The following is a 22,276-nucleotide window of genomic DNA, read 5'->3' as shown; positions in this document are numbered from 1 at the left end:
CTTAAATACAGTATTACGCAAACAGAATTAAAACAAGATCTGAACTTAGGATTTTGTATAAGAAAGAAATATTAGGCGAATGAAAACTAAAAATCTTCTTTGCAAACAAAAAATACGTGAACAACAAAAGCCCAGCATATCGGTCAGGATGCTTTGATGAGTATGACGGGGTTGAAATGAGAGCTTGATGACCTTCTCAGTATCTTGCTGCATTAATAAACTGACAATAATGATTGAACGACACGACAGTTTATGATATCAAAAGTTCAAATTACATGCAGATGATAGCTAAGAGCAACTATCATCGGAACCCCGAAAACAACATCTATCAAACGCCGCTAAGGAAAGAAAGAAAAAAATGTTTGTGACTGATTACTCGTAGTCTATCGTTTAATGACCATGACAGCATGTTATCACCAGTTCAGTATTTAAAGTTATGAAAATGGTTTGCAACGACATAAAATTACACAGTAGCTCCACTATTGTTATCTGCTCACCTGCTGGCTCTCAAAGGTCCAGGTGCTGTCGGGTAAAGATGCATCCAGGACACTGATCACCTCCTTAAAGTCAGCGGTGCTGCTGGGTTTAATCAAAGTGAAATCACTGTACTCTGACATTGGTGACATACAGGACCTGAAGGACTGACTCTGAGACAACATGTCTCCTCCCAGGACCTCCACGTACTTTATAGGTCCATCAGTGTTGAGCTGAATCTGCAGGTTTCTGTTGGGGTTCTTGTAATCATCACAGTCGGTCCGTCTCATGCAGCAACTACCGCTGCTTCTGCTGTTCCTGATGCATTTAACCGTTAAGATGAGAAAAGTCAGCAGAGACAGCACGGACACCGAGGCCAGAGAGAGAATCAAATAAAGGGTGATTCTGCCATTTTTCTTGCTGGGCTCGGCCATTTTCTGTCGGAGGTCTAATATGGGCTCATGGAGACCGTCCTCCAGCAGGATGGACACCGTGACGGTGGAGGACTGGACCGGTTCCCCGTCGTCCTTGATCTCTATAAGCAGCCTCTGAGAGGAGTCGTCCTGCTCGGACACAGCGCGTTTAGTCCTTACCTCCCCTGTGTACAGATTGACGGTGAACAGAGAGGTGTCTGTGGCCTCCGCCAGTTTGTAAGAGATCCAGGCGTTATGGCCCGAGTCAGCGTCCACGGCCGTCACCTTAGTAACCAGGTGACCTGCTTTAGCGGAGCGGGGCATCCTCTGATGAGAGAGGGAGCCCAGGGCAGCGGAGGAGGGGTAAATAACAGCGGGGGCGTTGTCGTTCTGGTCCAGGATAAAAACATGGACAGTGGCGTTGCTGCTGAGAGACGGAGAGCCCTGATCCTTTGCCTGAACCTGAATCTGAAACACCTTCAGTTTCTCATAGTCAAACGAGTGCATGCTGTAGATGCTGCCGTTATCTGAGTTAATGTAAACATAGGATGAGACAGAAACGTCCTGCACTTTAGAGTCCAGTATAGAGTAAGAGATTTTGGCGTTTTCACCAAAGTCCAGGTCAGAGGCTGATACAGAGTACAGTATAGAGCCTGGTACCCCATTCTCTTTTAAATATACATTATAGGAGGGCTGAGTGAATACAGGAGAGTTGTCATTCACATCAGTGATGCTGACAGGTATAGTTTTCTTACTGGACAGAGGAGGAGAACCTGAATCAGTGGCTGTTATCTCAATGTTATACTGAGAGAAACGCTCTCTGTCTAAAGGACCACTTGTAACTAGTGCATAATTATTAGAAAAAGATGGTTTTAGAGTGAAAGGAGAACCTTTGGGTAGTTGCAGTGTCACTTTGCTATTATTACCGGAGTCAGCATCACGTGCATTGAGCAAAGCCACCACTGTGCCACTTGGTGAGTCTTCGCGTACTGGCTTTGGCTGAGACGTGAGAACAATTTCTGGAGTGTTATCATTAACATCTACAACATCTATCTGTAGACGACAGTGACTCTCCATTTGAGGAACCCCCTTATCTTTAGCTGTTATTTCAATTTTGTAGGATGTAGCTCTTTCATAATCTAAGTCTCCTTTCAAACGTATTTCTCCTGTTAATGAATTGATCTCAAACACTGATGAGACAGAATCTGGTGTTCGCGAGCCAAAAGAAAATTCAACTTCTCCGTTTGGTCCCTCGTCAGCATCAGTTGCTGTAATTTTGACAACAAAGGTATCCTTTGCGGTATTCTCCTGTAAGGAAACTTTATATACGTTTTTATCAAAAACTGGAAAATTGTCATTTACATCAAGCACTGTGATTGTGATCTTGGAGGTACCAGACATAACTGGGTTCCCTCCGTCTAATGCAGTCAGTAGTAGCTGATGAACGGCTTTCTTCTCTCGATCAAGAGGCTTCTCTAACACTAACTCGGGGACTGTTTTGCCATCCTCAACCTCCTTCATTTTCAAAGTAAAACAGTCGTTTTTAGTCAAGGTGTACAATTTCACCGAATTACTTCCAACATCTGAATCTTCTGCACTCTCCAAAACAAAACGAGCTCCCACTGCTGCCGATTCAGCAATTTTTAACGACATTTCTTTTGTATGAAACCGGGGTGAATTGTCATTTATATCTTTTATTTCTACTTCAATCCGATGTAAATTTAGAGGATTCTCAAGAACGATCTGCAAAGGCAACACACAGCTGGGGCTTTGTCCACATAAAGCCTCTCTGTCTATTCTGTCATTCACCACCAGCTCGCCCTTCCCCACATCCACACTGAAATACTGTTCACCAGCCTCAGAGGCGACCCGCAGTGTACGGTCAAAAATGTCTGATAAACCCAAGCCCAGATCTTTGGCTAGATTTCCTACCACAGAGCCCTGTTTTAGTTCCTCTGGGATGCTGTAACGAGTCTGTCCGTCTATTATACTCCATAAGAGAAAGAAATGATGCCACCAAAGCGCCTGCCATCTCCAGTCTCGGTATCCCATTCTCTTTGTCATCCCTGATCCGTTAGAATATGTTATTTCCCATCGAGAGAATCGAAGATAATATCCAGCTCAAAGAGAGCATTAGCTACTCCAATAAACATATGAAGCATTTTTGTTCATGTCCGAACCTTAAATGAACGATTTCGTGTTCATCTCCGGGATAAGAACGCATCATCCACCGTCCTCCAGCTCTTTGCATTGTTAACGTTTACGGTGCTGAGGCTGCAAGGGGGAGGGGGTAGATCTCTTTGTACAGTTCTGCATGTGATTGGCGCACAGCATCTCTCACTAGCACCCAATAGGAAGAGGAGTGAGCAGTGCATTTAAAGACACAGCTGCGCTCATGAGAGTTAGCATAGATGCACTGCTGTGTAAGATACTAGAGTATTATCCCATTCCAACAATCAAAGACAATGTGCATTCACAGAAAAGAACATACACCAACTCATCATAGCTATTCAAAACCCCAATCCTCCCTAACAGGGCATGTATGAAAAATCAAGGTCGTTTTTAGTCCAAGATAAAACTGAAAATAAATAAAACTTTTGCCATCGTCATAATACCAAAGCACACAGCCCTTTCTTTAAGTTAACAGTAACTACGTGTGCACAAAAACAGTACCATTATGTTCACCTTGCATATTTTTTTTTTAGAATAGAGGCTGATAAAAAAAGATTAGAAGGCTGACATTCTGTCTTCACCATGAAAACAAGATTCATATCAGACGACAATTAAACATCATGATTTGTTATTTTAATATGGAAAATCAGCAAACGTGTGATGGGAACGTCAACATAACCTGTCATCTGCTCACCTGTTGGCTCTCAAAGGTCCAGGTGCTGTCGGGTAAAGACGCATCCAGGACACTGATCACCTCCTTAAAGTCAGTGGTGCTGCTGGGTTTAATCAAAGTGAAATCACTGTACTCTGACATTGGAGACATACAGGACCTGAAGGACTGACTCTGAGACAACATGTCTCCTCCCAGGACCTCCACGTACTTTATAGGTCCGTCAGTGTTGAGCTGAATCTGCAGGTTTCTGTTGGGGTTCTTGTAATCATCACAGTCGGTCCGTCTCATGCAGCAACTACCGCTGCTTCTGCTGTTCCTGATGCATTTAACCGTTAAGATGAGAAAAGTCAGCAGAGACAGCACGGACACCGAGGCCAGAGAGAGAATCAAATAAAGGGTGATTCTGCCATTTTTCTTGCTGGGTTCGGCCATTTTCTGTCGGAGGTCTAATATGGGCTCATGGAGACCGTCCTCCAGCAGGATGGACACCGTGACGGTGGAGGACTGGACCGGTTCCCCGTCGTCCTTGATCTCTATAAGCAGCCTCTGAGAGGAGTCGTCCTGCTCGGACACAGCGCGTTTAGTCCTCACCTCCCCTGTGTACAGATTGACGGTGAACAGAGAGGCGTCTGTGGCCTCCGCCAGTTTGTAGGAGATCCAGGCATTATGGCCCGAGTCAGCGTCCACGGCCGTCACCTTAGTAACCAGGTGACCTGCTTTAGCGGAGCGGGGCATCCTCTGATGAGAGAGGGAGCCCAGGGCAGCGGAGGAGGGGTAAATAACAGCGGGGGCATTGTCGTTCTGGTCCAGGATAAAAACATGGACAGTGGTGTTGCTGCTGAGAGACGGAGAGCCCTGATCCTTTGCCTGAACCTGAATCTGAAACACCTTCAGTTTCTCATAGTCAAACGAGTGCATGCTGTAGATGCTGCCGTTATCTGAGTTAATGTAAACATAGGATGAGACAGAAACGTCCTGCACTTTAGAGTCCAGTATAGAGTAAGAGATTTTGGCGTTTTCACCAAAATCCAAGTCAGAGGCTGAAACTGAGTACAGTATAGAGCCTGGTACCCCATTCTCTTTTAAATATACATTATAGGAGGGCTGAGTGAATACAGGAGAGTTGTCATTCACATCAGTGATGCTGACAGATATAGTTTTCTTACTGGACAGAGGAGGAGAGCCTGAATCAGTGGCCGTTATGTCAATGTTATACTCTGAGACATTTTCTCGATCTAAAACACCACTGGTAACCAGTGCGTAATTTTGGGAAAACGAGGGTTTCAGTGCAAATTGAGATTTCTTAGGGAGTTGCAATGTTACTTTACCGTTATCACCAGAGTCAAGGTCCCTTGCACTAATCAAAGCTACTACGGTGCCACTGGGCGAGTCTTCGCGTACTGGCTTTGGGTGAGAGGTGAGTATTATTTCTGGGGCATTATCGTTAACATCTAAAACTTCGACCTGCACAGTACAGTGCCCCTCCATTCTCGGACTGCCTTTGTCTTTTGCACTTATGTCTATTTCATAATTTGAAGTTGATTCGAAATCTAGTTTTCCTTTAAGAAATATTGTTCCCGATGCATGATCAATATTAAAAACAGAGAGAACACTATCCGATGTGTGTGCTCCAAACGAATATTCTATTTCTCCGTTTTGACCATCGTCCATGTCTGACGCTTTTGTTTGTACAATCATTGCACCTTCTGCGGCGTTTTCATTGATGGATACTTTATACAAGGACTTCTCAAAAGCTGGAACGTTATCGTTAATATCAAGGACTTTAATGGATATTTGAGAGCTTCCTGATTTCACTGGGTTGCCTCCATCTAGAGCTGTCAATAAAAGCTTATGAACAGCCTTTTTCTCTCTGTCTAAGAGTTTTGCCAAAATCAATTCAGGGACTTTCCTTCCACCGGCAACTTCTTTAACTCGAATACTAAAACATTCATCTTTACTGAGAGTGTATGACTTCAGTGAATTACTGCCAACGTCTGGGTCTATGGCACTTTCTAAAGGAAAACGAACCCCTACAACTGTAGATTCCGCAATCTCCAATGCTATATCATTCGATGGGAATCTGGGCGCATTATCATTAATGTCCTGTATTTCAACCTCAACACGAAAAAGTTGTAATGGATCTTCAATTACAACCTGCAGAGGCAACACACAGCTGGCGCTTTGTCCACATAAAGCCTCTCTGTCTATTCTGTCATTCACCACCAGCTCGCCCTTCCCCGCATCCACACTGAAATACTGCTTACCAGCCTCAGAGGCGACTCGCAGCTTACGGTCAAAAATTTCAGACAGTCCCAAACCCAGATCTTTGGCTAGATTTCCTACCACAGAACCCTGTTTTAGTTCCTCTGGGATGCTGTAACGAGTCTGTCCGTCTATTATACTCCATAAGAGGAAGAAATGATGCCACCAAAGCGCCTGCCATCTCCAGTCTCGGTATCCCATTCTCTTTGTCATCCCTGGTCCGTTATGACAAATTAATTCCAAGCGACATAATGTATAGAAAAATCCTAAAATCCACCATCGCAGGTATTAGTCCCATAGAACAATTTTCACAAATTACTGAGCACGGATGCAACCCCAAATGTGAATTTTTCATATTGTAAAACACGAGCTCATTGCTCTTTCTCCTAGCTCTTTGCAGTCGAAGTGTTACAGCGCTGAGGCTGCATGGGGGCAGGGACTAGATTGCTTTGTACAGTTCTGAATCCTATTGGTGCACAGCATCTATTTCCATCATCCAATGAGAGAGAAACTGATCGACACTCTTAAAGACGCAGCATCTATTTTGTTTGAGCCACTTCACTTCAACCAAAGGCAATTACTATGAGAGCCGTGAGACGTCAAAATGAAAGGATGAAAGAAAGAAAGGAAAAACATTTTTTTTCTGAGAAGATGATTAACAATAGAGGCAAAACACGCATCTATCCACTTTATGGCACAAGCATCCTTCAACGCTACTAAGACTCGCTGTCCACTTTCGTGGTGCTGAACTATTCTAGATAGATAGATAGATAGATAGATAGATAGATAGATAGATAGATAGATAGATAGATAGTTAGATAGATAGTTAGATAGATAGATAGATAGATAGATAGATAGTTAGATAGATAGTTAGATAGATAGATAGATAGATAGATAGATATGTTTCGACAGGTGACTGACTTTTATAACACACCATACTACTACGATTGAGTATTGTACTGAATAAAAAACAAACATGATATTTATATCTTCATTATCAAGATGAATGACTGTTTTCTGCTCACCTGCTGGCTCTCAAAGGTCCAGGTGCTGTCGGGTAAAGATGCATCCAAGACACTGATCACCTCCTTAAAGTCAGTGGTGCTGCTGGGTTTAATCAAAGTGAAATCACTGTACTCTGACATTGGAGACATACAGGACCTGAAGGACTGACTCTGAGACAACATGTCTCCTCCCAGGACCTCCACGTACTTTATAGGTCCATCAGTGTTGAGCTGAATCTGCAGGTTTCTGTTGGGGTTCTTGTAATCATCACAGTCGGTCCGTCTCATGCAGCAACTACCGCTGCTTCTGCTGTTCCTGATGCATTTAACCGTTAAGATGAGAAAAGTCAGCAGAGACAGCACGGACACCGAGGCCAGAGAGAGAATCAAATAAAGGGTGATTCTGCCATTTTTCTTGCTGGGCTCGGCTATTTTCTGTCGGAGGTCTAATATGGGCTCATGGAGACCGTCCTCCAGCAGGATGGACACCGTGACGGTGGAGGACTGGACCGGTTCCCCGTCGTCCTTGATCTCTATAAGCAGCCTCTGAGAGGAGTCGTCCTGCTCGGACACAGCGCGTTTAGTCCTCACCTCCCCTGTGTACAGATTGACGGTGAACAGAGAGGTGTCTGTGGCCTCCGCCAGTTTGTAGGAGATCCAGGCGTTATGGCCCGAGTCAGCGTCCACGGCCGTCACCTTAGTAACCAGGTGACCTGCTTTAGCGGAGCGGGGCATCCTCTGATGAGAGAGGGAGCCCAGGGCAGCGGAGGAGGGGTAAATAACAGCGGGGGAGTTGTCGTTCTGGTCCAGGATAAAAACATGGACAGTGGCGTTGCTGCTGAGAGATGGGGAGCCCTGATCCTTTGCCTGAACCTGAATCTGAAACACCTTCAGTTTCTCATAGTCAAACGAGTGCATGCTGTAGATGCTGCCGTTATCTGAGTTAATGTAAACATAGGATGAGACAGAAACGTCCTGCACTTTAGAGTCCAGTATAGAGTAGGAAATCTTAGCATTGTCCCCGGAATCGGAATCAGATGCTGACACCGAGCACAAAATCCGCCCTGGAGGATGGTTCTCTTTTACATAAACGACATAAGAAGGCTGTGAGAAAACTGGTGGGTTGTCATTTACATCTAGTAATTCAACAAGTATTATTTTTTCACTCGATAATGGGGGTTTCCCAGCATCAGTAGCACTTATTTTGACACTATACTGGCCATTTTTTTCACGGTCAAGTGGCCCATTCGTCACTAATGAGTAATGGTTAGAGACCGACGGATTTAACCTGAAGGGGTATTTGGAAGACACGGTCAACTTAACCTTACCGTTGTCACCCGAATCTGGGTCTTTTGCACTTATTAATGCAATGACTGTTCCGATTGGAGAATCTTCAGGAACAGGTGTTGTTAAAGAAGTCACAATTATTTCAGGAATATTGTCGTTGATATCAACTATTTTAATTTCAATGCCACAATGCCCATCCATCTTAGGGTTGCCTTTGTCTTTAGCGATTATGTCAAATCTGTGTAAAGAGTTTGTTTCATGGTCTAAAACTCCTTTGACAACAATAGCTCCAGTGGATGGTTCAATGTCAAATAATGATAGAATTAGATCCGTAGTTTGTTCTGCAAAAAAATATTCAATTTCTCCATTTAGTCCCTCATCTGCATCTGTAGCTTTAACTTGCAGTATCTCAGTTCCAGGTGTTGCCTTTTCGCTGACATTAGCCTCATACACCTGTCTCTCAAATTGTGGTGCATTGTCGTTGTTGTCAAGTACTACAACTGTAATTTCAGATGTCCCTGAGCGCACCGGATCTCCACCATCTACAGCAGTGAGGATGAGATTATGTACAGACAGCTTTTCTCGATCGAGAGGTTTTTCGAGAACCAGTTCAGGGATTTTTCTTCCGTCCTTGTGGTTTTTAACAGTCAGTTTGAAATTGTCATTTTTGCTTATGAGGTAAGAGCGTACAGAATTAGTTCCAACATCGGGATCCTGTGCACTCTCTAAAGGAAATCGCGCACCTGGATTTACCAGCTCTGCAATTTTCAACACTCTCTCTTTAGTAAGAAAACTAGGCGAATTATCGTTTGTGTCCTGTATTTCAATTTCGACTCTATGCAGCTGTAGGGGGTTATCTATAACTAGTTCCAAAGGCAATAAACATGACGGTCTTTGTCCACACAGTTCCTCCCTATCTATCCTATCAATCACCACCAGTTCTCCTTTCCCCAAGTCCACACTAAAATACTGCTTACCAGCTTCCGAGGTTATCCGCAATTTACGTCGGTAAAGTTCAGATACGACCAAACCCAAATCTTTGGCCAGGTTTCCTACCACAGTGCCCTGTTTCACTTCCTCCGGGATGCTGTAGCGAGTCTGCCCATCTATTGTACTCCACAATAGAAAGAAATGATGCCACCACAAAAAAACCTGCCATACAGGCAGTTTGTTCCACATTATTGCTCGTTCCATAAATTCCATATCTTTTCACTCCACTCCCCACTTCTTAAATGATTAAGAAGAGAAGGTTTATAATCCAATGTAAATGCGTCCTCATATATAACACTGACAGTCATGCTTTGTGTCTGCATATCCCTCCCCTTCTGTGCAGAGCATTGCAATGGTTACGACGCTGAAGCTACTCGATGAGACGGAGTAGATCTCTTTGTACAGCTCTGCATGTCATTGGTGGACAGAGTATACCTATTTCCACCAATCGTGGCATCAGTGAACATCTACAGAACAGTGACGTAAAAGTATGATCCACAGGGGAAAAAAATCTGTTTTTCATGACTCTATTACATGTAGTTTTCCCATCACCTACACCTATATTTTAAGACTATAAATGTAAAATCATTAGGCGGCTTTCATTTAACAGCTTCTGCATTACCTTTATGTTTTAATATGTGTATTTAAATGTGTATTTAAAGCCTATAAACATAAATATAAAATCATTAATACTACTCATTTAACTTTACCCATTTAACTGCCACCCTATTACCTGTAATGGGGTTAAATATGTGAATATAGACTTTAAATATAAAATCATTAATGCTACTCATTTAAAATTGCCAGTTTAAACCAAAAAATATTTAGAACAGCTGTAAATAATAAATAACTGAAGTGCAGTGTCTTAGAAATAACTGAAAGACTGACCGTTATATGATCACATAATCATGATCATATAATGCTTTGTCTTAATCCATCTATCCTCTTGCCTGTGTGCACCTGCATGCATGCACATGCCTTTGTGGCTGGCAAGGCTCTTCGTTGCCTTCCTGTGGCCAGAGAAAGACAGTGCAGCCTGCACACGTCATTACGTCTTCACATCTCTCAACAAGCCTCAGAGAAATAATTATGTCAGCAGCCAACGTAAAAGACCCGTATGGAGGTCTGTAGAACAAATGAAAAGGGGGGTGGGGGTGGGGGGGCGCAGATTGTGTAGGAAGGCGTTTGCTCGCTCTCCCTCCCTCTCTCTCTCCCTCTCTCTCTATCTCTCTCTCTCAAACACACACAAAGACTCACACATACACTCACACACACACACAATATTATTTAAGCAAATATCACCGAGCAGGTGTACATTTTGTCATTTTTTGACACAAATCAACCTGTGATCAAAACGGCTAAATTAAATGCTGAAATGGTAAAATTATCCATTATAACTTAAGTTATATGATATGAAATATAAACGCAATAAACCTCAACTATCTGCAATTGTCATCTGCTCTAAATCGAGGTGGGCGACAGATGTAGAGAGTCAGTGTGAGAGACACCGAGAGGGAGGGGGGGGGGGCGCTGGAGCTGCTTTCAGCACCACTGATGTGGACAGCGCCACACAGGCGGCCAACTGCTGCTGCTGCATGCTGCTGCAGCCAGGCTCACTATGAGGCTCATAGGCTCACACTGAAGAGAGCAGGCATGAAGGAAGACAAAACTTCAACATCTAACCGAATACAAATGTAGGATTACATTGTGCCAGAAGCACATCCAATAAAGTTTTACTGCTTTAAACACAGGACCTGAAAATAATAACGGTGAATAGAAAAGTAAAATAATAAGCTCAAGAATGTTTTGTCATACTTGTAATAAAAAAGTGTGTGAACTTATATAATAACAAAATATGTTATAAATATGTTACAAAATATGTTATTCTAATGTTTTAAAACAGGGAGGAAAAGCAACATTTAGACATCTAAATTAACACAATTTAGGATTAAATTATGAAGCTGGCGCTTCTCCATTAAAGTCTAAATTGTTTTGGTGCTACTGTGCTACTAGTCCAGCTATTTCCTGTAGTGATATTTGTATATAGAAGCATAGATAAAGTAGATTTCTAATGTAAACATGTGGAAGCATAGATGCATTTCAATCACACTTAAAATTTAATGTTAAGCCTCATATTGCATATATTTGCTGTAGTACACATTGGTGGTTTCCTTTTTACTAACATTTAAAGATAAACAAAAGAGGCAGACAAGAGTCAGTAAACAAGAGAAGGTAAAACAATCCTTCTATGCCTTCATCTGTTTTCTATACCCACTTATCCTGTACAGGCTGGATCATATCCTACCATACACTGGACAGGTTGCCAGTACATCACATGACTAACACACTGCACAACAGGCACATTTGCACTCACACAGATGGTCAGTGTATTTTAAAGGAGACTATTCACTTAATTCTTACTTTTGCTTAGTACCCAAATCTGTATCAGATGAACTGATACTGAAGAACACACATAGGCTGCAATGCAATATAATATGAGAGATGTGTAAAAACTATAAATACTACCCAACATACAGTATGTTTAGGTTTTATTAAGACTACTTCGTTATATTTTTGTGTTTTAAGTCAGTTGTATGGTCTGTTTTAAAACTGCTGTGTATGGTGTTGTAGGTCTGCATTATATAACAAATCGTTCTAGTATTTGCCTATTTCAGTTAAATATAGGGATGAACAGTTGTGGTGCTGTATTGTTAGACAGACCGGTGTTTCCACTATTTTTTCTACCCCATTTGTATCAGTGAGGGAAGGTTAAATAACAGAAACACCTCCCTGTATAACATAATAAAGAAACAGCATCATAAACTGCAGCCTCCAAAATGATTGTACAGTTGAATCAACACCTCTCAAAAAAACAAATACTGAACATTATAACAAAGAAAAAAAGAGAAGAAAAGATATAATGCAATCCACTACATGAACACCACCAATCATAGCCTTTAAAATTAATGTAGAGGTGAATCAACACTTGGTTGGTCTTTATTTAAGTCTCCCTCTCCCATGGCTGAGCTTGAGTCAATTTTTTCGGATGTGTTAAATATACCACAGGTAGCATTATTATGTCCTCCTAACATGCAGTCACTCTCACTTGTGTTTAACCACTTCATTGCAATATTTTATTTTATCAAAGTAATGTCATGCTCTCTGATGATATGAAGTGTATGGTGGTCCAGAGCACCCAATCAAAGGCTAAAATCCATATTACAGTGCTGGACAGTGTACTCACTGCAACTTAACAGGCATGTAACAGCTGGTCTTTCCTGCTAATACTTTCCTTAAACTGTGTAAGCTTGTTAGTGAGGAGAGCTGTCTAACTTCCTCAAATGTGTTGTTCCAATGTAGGGAGTAACCTCAAACAGGCATGCAGAAAGGAGCTGAAACGCTGATTCAAAAATGCTCAAATTAAAGCAGTCACTCAGAAAGGTTGATACCAGACTAATATCAAAGTGTAAGTGTCCATTGATCTACAGCATAGATTGTAAATTATGTTATGTCCATGTGATGTGTGATCCAGAGTACCACAACAGATAAAACAATCACATCATGTTTTTAGCATCAAGCCACACACACTGTCACTCATGATCTGTCCATCACTTCCTAATTAAAGTTACCATCAGTGGTAATAGATGTTTCGTGAGCTACGTTAACATGTGCTGCTTGTGGAAAATGTGATTAACTCCTTGACTCAGAGCCAATGAATGATGTTTGCAACACTAGTCGCTGCTATAGTTTGTGTTTGAATTCTGTTACTGTATGGTGATGTGGAGCATGATGTTCAGTTGTCAGTGCATCAGTAATGTGTCCTGTGTGTAGAACCATGAAAGTTTGCCATACTGTATGTGTTTGATGGTATTGCTGTGAACAATATAGATGAAAACTATTTCTTACCTTATGTGGTGAGTCAGGATTTAACAGAGGCCAGGGAGGAAACAGGAACAACGCCAGGTAACAAGGGGGACACATGAAAGAGAAAAACAGAGAAAGGATGTCGGTTAGACTGGTGGTCAGAAAACTAAGTCTGGCTTTGGGAAGTACAGCAACCAACATACTTACCAAGGAGTTCACAACAAATGGGATTGTGATTATGTGTGTTGATTCACAGAGTATGTCATTTATATTTATTTTGCTTGACAATAAATTGTTTCTCATTATTAGATTGTTCACAAAACAGTCTGCTGTGTGTGCACTGAAACTAAAAACAATTATGTGTTACGTGACCTGAAAATGTGTCTGCATTCAGTCAGTGTAGTAATGATGAGATTAAATGCCCATCTACATATATAGTAACAAAATATACAAAATAGAAAAACTCTTGTGGCTTTTGGTTCATCAGAGTGCAAACAAATACAATGTATGATACAGTTAATATCACAATTAGAGTTGTATGTTCAACTGATAAACACATTCATTTTGCCATTTGTGTATGTTTGTGTGTGTGTGTGTGTGTGTGTGTGTGTGTGTGTGTGTTGAGAGAGAGAGGCAGAGAGAGACAGAAAAAGAAAGGATAGAGATTGAGAGAAGCTTTGTTTTAGTATTGCTGTCCTTGAAAGAGGGATGATTATTATGACAATGAACAAAACAAACAAAAAAAAAAAACAGTACAAAAAACAAAAAGTAATAATATTGTTTAGAAAAACAGACAGTAACTCTACCCAGTGAAGAGTGGTAGAGAATGGCACTGCACAGCCCAGAGTTGCAGGTCACTGTAACTGCTTTAGCAAAAATATTCCAAGTCATGGTTCTATGAATCAGTTTCACCTACATTCACTAAATAGTTTATGGTATGTTAGATTATGCCATACAATAGAAACTGGGAAAAGCAATCAACTTCCACTTCAAACAGAAGTACATGCTTTGGTACAATGCAGCCACCACTGCACTGCTGCATAAAGCCAGTACCCTCATAGCAACAGCAGAGGGCCTCGAGGCGATGCCCTCAGACAAATCCATGCCTTATTAATGAGATTTGCTCTGTGACCCTGTGTTTGTCACAGCTGATGTGTGTGTGACTGTCTTTGTGACAGCAATTTTCTCAGACAAAGCAAAGTGCCACCTCCTTTTTTATTAGACTGGCATGCTGTGGTTTAAATAAATGTGTACATAATATACCTTGTAGTTATGCAAATGAAAACATTTTAAGTAATAACACAAGATCAGGGTGTTGCTCCATAACACACATACATACAAAATTAACAGGTCTTGCAGGAAAACAAGTAACAAAGATACAAACAAAGGATACCAAGAGGATGTTTTTCTGTTCATGTAAGAGAAACAAAGAATTTAATAAGAAACGGATAAATCTAAGCCTATATATTAGTAGATACACTCATGATGGACATGAGTTTGCTGCAGAATGGGAAGGGAAAACAAATAGGGCAGCACTGATCAGAAAATATATCACAAGCAGCCATGATCACCCCCTCCCCCTGCCTTTTCTCCATCACCAGCCACCCCAGGTTTGAGGATGCTGCACCTATTTGCCAAAAATAGGGGTGTCTCCTTTCCTCCCAGTAACAACAAATACATAGAGCCATCACGCACAAGAGGCTGCATCTGCTACTGACCCCCTGTGGCTCAATGAAATGGTACAATCCTGCCAGTGAGTCAGCTTGTTGCTATGGTAACACATCCCACCTCCCTTGCTTGCATCCCACCCTGCTTCCTGCGAGCTGGCAATGGTGTCAAAAAAAAAGGAGCTACAAAAACAACATGGAGGATAAAGAAGAAGGAGGATAGGAAGAGAAATGATGCTTGGACACACACACATATTTATACTCTGATAATATGTTCTTCAAATATAGCACAAGTTTATAGACAGCTGGGTATTAAAGAATCACTTGACTGATGGGTAAAAAGTAGTACATATGAGATACATCTTCTTGTCAGGAACATACTGATGTACACAGGGATGAAAAGACACCGTATGGTGTTAAATGTCTTTTTATAGACCGAACAAAATGTCCTACATTGAGCAATCTCTTTCTCCTTTTCTCTCTGTCTCTTTCTCTCTGCAGCAGCTTGGTGCAGCTGGAGAGGGGGAGGGGAGGGATGCAGAAAATGAGATCAGGAGGAAAAAGAAAGCCTGTTGGAAACCAAGAGTGACTGCTGAACAGTAGCCCTCCAGTTTTAGCCACAGTTTGACACAGTGTTAACAACAGTGATAGAGTAAACAGCAATTATCAAAGCAAATATTTAGATATTACTGTAATATTGTAATCACGCAATTATGAAGCAATATAATGACAAAGTTAACATTATCTATGATAATTATGTGAAAGTCATATGGTAACTACATTATATAATATTAATAATAATAATGGTAATAATGCACTACATCTTTACTTGCTCTCAAGGCAAGACTCTGTCTTTTCACTGAATCACATTAAAACTGTAAAGGGTGGGAACTGGATACAGTCTGGCAGCTTCTGAGAATCCGACACACACCTACAACCATGACCTACAGGTCAAACTGCAGAATTTTAGAATATATTTTACTGCAATCTATGTGGATATGTTTCTCAGTCTTTGTGAGCTTGACACAACTTGGCCATTGCCCCATATTACACTGCTCTAAGTAATCCCCAATGTAATCCCTCCCAGAGTATCAGTCAGTACAGACCTCCCCATTTTCACCTCTGGAAAACCAACACACATCTGAAGACAGCATCTTGTGTATGTTCTCAAGAAACACTTGTGTAGTTAATCTGACTTCATGCAATGAAAGGTACAGATATTTATAGTACAAGTATGCTTGCCTGCATTCTCTTCAGTTTCCTTGCAAATAAACACTGCACAATTTGTGCAGTGTTTATTTGTGCCCTCTAATAAGCCTGAAGCACAATTAAATTCAGATAGTATGGTACTATAGTAAACAGGTAAAAGTATAGCACTGTAGTTGTACAAAACGATGATCAGGTAATAAGTCCACATCAATATTAGTCATATTCTTGTACTATGAAAGATTATATTTGGTTGGTTAGTAATGAGCCACCACCTCTTCTTCATTTGTTAAATGAAGCCCTTCTCAGCATTTAGCAGCATAACCTTTGTTGTGTGGGCTCCCCGGTTTAGTTACATAAGTTTGTAGCGTATAGTCCAGTTCCAGTGTGGGGATGTACCTCCATTATTTTTTTCCTTGTGTGGTCTTTGCATGACCAAACCACACACACACACACACACCTGGACTCATCCACTAGTACACTGGACTATATAATTATACCTAGATCCAGTATCTTGAAAGGAATACCTGGGTCCTATGCCTGACCAACACCCCACAGAGACAGTCACACCCTTCTAACCAGCTACGTATCTGCACCTATTTGTAGTTAGTTATTACTATATATCTTTACATGTTTGACCAAGCAATGTATCAGGAACTGTTAGCTGTAGCTAAAAATAGCTGCAAAGGGGGGGGCTGAAGCTTTAGTTTAAGAATGTTTTCTAACAGTTTGGCCTTATCCTGTATGAGTTTAAATGCACCTCTTTGTATGAAGCAACAAAACAGCAGTCCCAGTGGGACAGGCACCAGCAGTCATCAGTTGGAAGAAGTATAATGCACTGAGGCTATGTACATATTATTTCTGTTAATTCATGCTTAGTGTATGTGTGTGTGAGGAATAAAGTCAACAGTCCATGATATCTCAGATATCTGGGATATCAACAAAAATACAGTGAGGGTTTATATTATTAACATTAACCACATCCTCAAACACACATGCAGTGCACAGTGTGTTGACAGGCCCCAACGGCACACACATGGACACACAGCTGCTCACCAGACAGCTTGGCTAAGAAGGCAGGATGCTTAAACAAGAGCTCCGGCCTGTGGGAACCAGGAGCTTCTGCATGTGTTTATAGTTTTGTGGTTAGTAACAAGTTTAATAAACTGACGATGGAAGCGTTGTAAGAGATCCAAAATGGCTGATGATATTTCTGAGGTAGGTTTCTTAAACAGAAAGATAAAACAACAACAAGCTGAAGGGTCACAGGGTATAAAAAAGACTGAACCATCACCATGTAGCTAGTTGCAAAGAGTTTCTGTGAGCTTTGACCCCTACGGAGACGCTGTGGACAAAAGAATTTATGGTACTGGTTCACCACTTCACGTTCACCACTATAAACCTGAGAAAATGAGACATAATGGTTCAAACACAGTTGAAACAGGTAAAGCAGATGCAGATGTGGGCTGATAATTATGACAGACTGCTTCCAGCGGATATGGGGGTTAACACACTTAAACTAAACTTTCTGCTTTGTAGTTGACTTCTATTTTCACATGTACACACCCTGAGCATCACACAGGCTTTACTGCTGAAAGACATACGCCACCCAGAGCGACCAAAACAGGCACGCTAGTCATTCTAATGCTTCTTCCAAAACTGGAATGAACTCAGCAAACATAACTGCAAACAGACTATTCTCAACCACATCAAACGAGCACTCATCACTCATGCATCGAGCTCGATGCTTAAACGAAGCTTTATGTGCTCTTAATCTAAAGACAAATGTTGTTTCCACCAACTTTGAAAGAAGAGAGATATTTTGCACACATGACTTTATTTTCCTCACCACAGGCATCATTATAATGGTATGGTTATTTGTGCCGAGCTGACCACACGTCACTTTTACCACACAACAAAGGGGAAAATGCCATCTGCGTAGCATTTGCAGCACATAAATGTATGTAAATCCTAACAGGTGGGGACTTTTACAGGAGATAGCAAATCTAGACCGTTGTGTAACTTGTATTAGCAGTCTATAGGATGCTGATTAAAGTCATTATTTTACCGATCTTGCTAAATTTCAATACACTCTAGACACTTTTCTTTAACAGCTCAGTTTTCTTTCATCATTAAATTCCATTCAAACACATTCAGCCTCTGTCTTGATTTCTGACATCCCCTTGTCATTTGTTATATAATGTATATACGTGTCTCTCCCTCTCTCTTTACTTCTTGTCTTCCACTCCTTTACATTTTATCTCACTCTGTTTGCATCCTTTACAGTGCTGTCAGTAATTCAAGCCTGATACGACTGTTTCACACTTAAGACTTTCTATATTTCAGCAGACAAAGAGGGCTGCAGAGCAAAATGGCTGCCGTGCATCACTAACACAAGTGCTGCACAGGGATGGTGGAGGCTCTGCCGGTTACCACGTGCCTCCTCCCCTCCCCCACTGCCTCTCTGCTTTTCCATCACGCTGCTCTTCTCCCTCGTTCTCAGTCTCCCCAGCATCAGCAGTGACACTTCCCTCTTCCTGTCTACCACATTTTAAACCTCTTAATCAATATATTTTGTCACTCTTTGCATTCAGTTTCTTGATTTACATCAGCCGCCTTTGTTAGTTTGCCTGTATCTTTCCCTGCTCTTTTTCTCTGTATGTGCAGCCCTCTGCCTATGGCTGCAATGTGTTATGAAGGGAACTAGGTCAGTGAAAAAGTAGTGCACTGTGTGGTTGTGTGTTTCTATGTGAGAGCAATCTGTGGCACAGCTTTAGCAGGAATGAAGCCCAGAAATTTTTTTCTTTCACTGTGGATTTTGTATTGTTCTCTCATACCTCTGCAGGTCATCACATGATGCTCTCTGACAGGGTATGCAGTAGATCATAATTCATACTGTCAGAGTGGAAAGGGATCTGTAGGAAACTGTAGATATTTTTACTTGGTCTGTCCGCACATAACATAATGATTTCAAGATGTTGCATATACTTGCCAGCACATGATAAATGAAACAATATGAATATCAAAGAATGGAATTACAGCTGCAGCAAAAATACGCCAATACATCACGCAATATTCCTCACAAAAACATATAAAGCCACAAAGGAGGATACAGTTATGGCCTCTGTGAAAAGCATGAGGAGTTAACATTGTAGTTATAGTTATAGTTATAGTTATATGTAGAGTATGTGCTATATGTAATAGAGAGCAAAATGGAAAAAATGGGAGAACCAGACTTATAGAAAATTTACTGAGTATGTTTCTAAGCAACATTGGGCTGATAAAGGTAAAGGGCAAAAACGGGGGCACACTAGTGATGCTTCCCTAAACATATCAAATGCTTATTTCCCACTACTCCTGACACCACTTTTTTGATTCTTATACCTTAAAATAACTGTGTGTAACATTAAATCCAACCACAGGATAATATGTGAGATGCAAAGACATTAAATACATTTTGGCACAGCAAGAAAAATCTGAAACTGAGAAGACCTTTCAGTCTGTACTTATAGGAGGTGTAATGGGCACAGTACCAAAACTGTGCAAATGATGAATGAGAAGTGGATAAACTGAAGTGAACCGCCAAAAACACACACAAACTAAAAATCTGGGAACAAAGGTTTTAAGGAAGTAAGGAATGGGCTGATCTCACCTCCGTGAGCATATTCTCAGACCCTGTTTTATGCCTTGGCACTGTCCTGGTAGCACTATGGTCAACACTCCAGAGTGCTCTGACTGAAGGGTTGAGAGTACTTCATATCACTCCTCCGGGAGTCAGGCAGTTCCGTACACCTCGTAACTGAACGCTTGCTTCAAAGTACCGGTGCCTCCTACGTCTGCGTAAAGGGGCGGGGTAATACGGAATAACAGGAAGGTGTTCCACTGGATTTGTAAAACAGGCGCTCGCGTCTCCATCTGTAGATTCTCACTGATATAATAACCACTAAACACGTGATGAAGAGGAAGGACACTACAGCCCAGAGCCAACACTAAGTAAAAAGTCAGGTTGTCATTGTACTCCTTGTCCTGGGTAAAGTCAGTAAACTCCGACAGCACTTCAGGGAAGCTGTCCGCCACCGCCACGTTAACAATGACTGTAGCTGAACGAGAGGGCTTGCCCGTTGTCCTCCACTATAACAGTCAGTCTTTGTTTCACTGCATCTTTATCAGTCACTTGGCGGATAGTTCTTATTTCTCCATTCTGTAAGCCCACTTCAAACAGCGCCCTGTCTGTGGCTTTCTGCAGTTTATAGGAGAGCCAGGCATTCTGTCCAGAGTCCACATCAACAGCCACCCACTTTAGTCACCAGATAGCCCACATCTGCTGAACGAGGCACCATTTCAGCCACCAGAGAGCCACCAGTCTGGACTGGGTACAGAACCTGAGGGGGGTTGTCGTTCTGGTCCTGGATCAAAATTTTCACAGTCACGTTGCTACTCAGTGGAGGAGAGCCTCCATCCTGAGCTTTGACTCGAATATTAAACTCTTTTGTTTGCTCATAGTCGAAGGAACGCACAGCAAGTATCTCTCCACTCTCTGCATTCACTGAAAAATAAGCTGAGGCTGACATCCCACTCAACTGGCTATCCTCAAGGAAATAGGAAATGCGCGCATTGTTACCAGAGTCTTTGTCAGTGGCTTTGACAGAGAGGACTGACATGCCAGGGTGAGTTATTTTCAGTGATGAAAGCGTTAAGAAATGGCTGTGGGAACATTGGGGCGTGGTCGTTTACGGTCTGATATTCTTAAATTAATAGTTTTGTTTGTTGAATAAGGTGGGGAGCCCTCGTCTATTGCTCTTATTGTTATATTATATTCTGGCGTCGTTTCACGGTCCAAAACGTCATCAGATACCAGACTATAGAAATTAGTCGATGATGACTTGATTTTGAAAGGTAAATCTGGGCTAATGAAACACTTAACTTGGCCATTTTTATCTGAGTCTAAGTCTTTGATATTGAGCATAGCAATAACAGTATCTGGAGCCGAATCCTCTGGTATAGGATTAGAGAGGGAAATTATACTTATGACAGGGGCATTATCATTTACATCAGTCACTTCAATGAGCACCTTACTCGTGTCTCTCAACCCTCCTTTGTCTGTAGCGTCTACATCAATTTCATAATGTTTTACTTTTTCGTAATTTAACTCACCTCCCACAGTTATTTCACCTGTATGGGAATCTATATTAAACATAGAAGATGTCACGTCACTATTTTGAGAGAAGGAATAAACGAGCTCACCGTTTGTTCCCTTATCAGCATCCGTGGCACTAACTTTTAAAATGACAGTACCCTTTGACGCGTTCTCAGGAACTGTCACTCTGTAAAGTGACTGGCTGAACACAGGTGCATTGTCATTTGCATCCATTACAATAATGTTAATTCTGACAGACCCTGATTTAGGAGGATCGCCGCCATCATAAGCTGTTAGTGTTAGTTTATGTTCTTCTTGATTTTCTCTATCTAACAACGTCTGGAGTACCATTTCAGCATATTTAGTTCCGTCAGGTCGAGATAGCATATTTAATTTGAAATGATCTGTAGGACTGAGTTTATACGTTGGAGAGTATTCAACCCAACGTCCGGGTCTCTGGCGCTGTCAAGAGAAAAACGCGCCCTTTACAGCTAATTCACTAATTTCAAAACTCATTTCTCTCTTGGCAAAAAAAGGAGCATTATCATTAATGTCAAGGATTTCAACATCGATGCGGTGAAGCTCCATAGGATTGTCCAGTATTATTTGAAAATGCAGAGAGCAAGGAGACACTAGCCCGCACCGCTCCTCTCTATCTATCCTCTTGTTAACTATAAGAGTACCTTTATCCAAATTAAGACCGACGTACTCACTGCCGTCCTCGGTAAATATCCTGGCTTTCCCAGATTTCAGCCGTTTAATATCCAAGCCCAAGTCCTGAATGATGTTCCCGACAAGGGAGCCCGTCGCCATTTCCTCAGGTATGGAATAACGGACATGACCGACGGTGACTTGTGCGATACAGAGAAACAGCAGCTTCCATGAAAATATGAAAACCTCACCCATCATGAAAAAAAACAAACATATAAAATCAAAATGGATTGACAAAACACCACCGTGTGAAAATATTTTGTGGCGAGCTTATCGCGGGAGTGTCTTTGTACAACCACTTCCGATCAAAATAGAGCTCTAACACGCAGACAGAGAAGGGAGGTCTTTGCTATAGAAAATGGTCTTATTTTCCTCACACCAATCAACAGCGGCACTTAGGGACGTAAAAAGATATT

General features: G+C 41.6%; 3 protein-coding genes across 3 annotated transcripts; all 3 read right to left on the bottom strand.

Annotated features, from left to right (window-relative positions):
- Positions 1–299: 299 nt before the first annotated feature.
- LOC108894514 (protocadherin gamma-C5-like) lies at positions 300–3,574 on the bottom strand. The gene has a single exon (XM_018693180.2). It carries the CDS (start codon positions 2,949–2,951, stop codon positions 486–488), a length of 2,466 nt encoding a protein of 821 aa, XP_018548696.1. The 5' UTR covers positions 2,952–3,574; the 3' UTR covers positions 300–485.
- Positions 3,575–3,643: 69 nt separating this feature from the next.
- Positions 3,644–6,765, bottom strand: LOC108894510 (protocadherin gamma-C5-like). The gene has a single exon (XM_018693177.2). It carries the CDS (start codon positions 6,205–6,207, stop codon positions 3,742–3,744), a length of 2,466 nt encoding a protein of 821 aa, XP_018548693.1. The 5' UTR covers positions 6,208–6,765; the 3' UTR covers positions 3,644–3,741.
- A 136-nt stretch (positions 6,766–6,901) lies between these two features.
- On the bottom strand, positions 6,902–9,913 carry LOC108894512 (protocadherin gamma-C5-like). The gene has a single exon (XM_018693179.2). The coding sequence runs from the start codon at positions 9,486–9,488 to the stop codon at positions 6,978–6,980; it is 2,511 nt and encodes an 836-aa protein (XP_018548695.1). The 5' UTR covers positions 9,489–9,913; the 3' UTR covers positions 6,902–6,977.
- Positions 9,914–22,276: the final 12,363 nt, after the last annotated feature.

The sequence above is a fragment of the Lates calcarifer genome, unplaced genomic scaffold (assembly GCF_001640805.2).
Source record: "Lates calcarifer isolate ASB-BC8 unplaced genomic scaffold, TLL_Latcal_v3 _unitig_361_quiver_1324, whole genome shotgun sequence".
NCBI lineage: Eukaryota > Metazoa > Chordata > Actinopteri > Centropomidae > Lates > Lates calcarifer.
The sequence above is the reverse complement of the archived record's forward strand: the minus strand, read 5'-3'. Positions and strand labels throughout refer to the sequence as shown.

Coding starts and splice junctions, on each gene's coding strand:
- LOC108894512 (XM_018693179.2), bottom strand. CDS start 9,488: ATGGAATTTATGGAACGAGCAATAATGTGGAACAAACTGCCTGTATGG.
- LOC108894514 (XM_018693180.2), bottom strand. CDS start 2,951: ATGACAAAGAGAATGGGATACCGAGACTGGAGATGGCAGGCGCTTTGG.
- LOC108894510 (XM_018693177.2), bottom strand. CDS start 6,207: ATGACAAAGAGAATGGGATACCGAGACTGGAGATGGCAGGCGCTTTGG.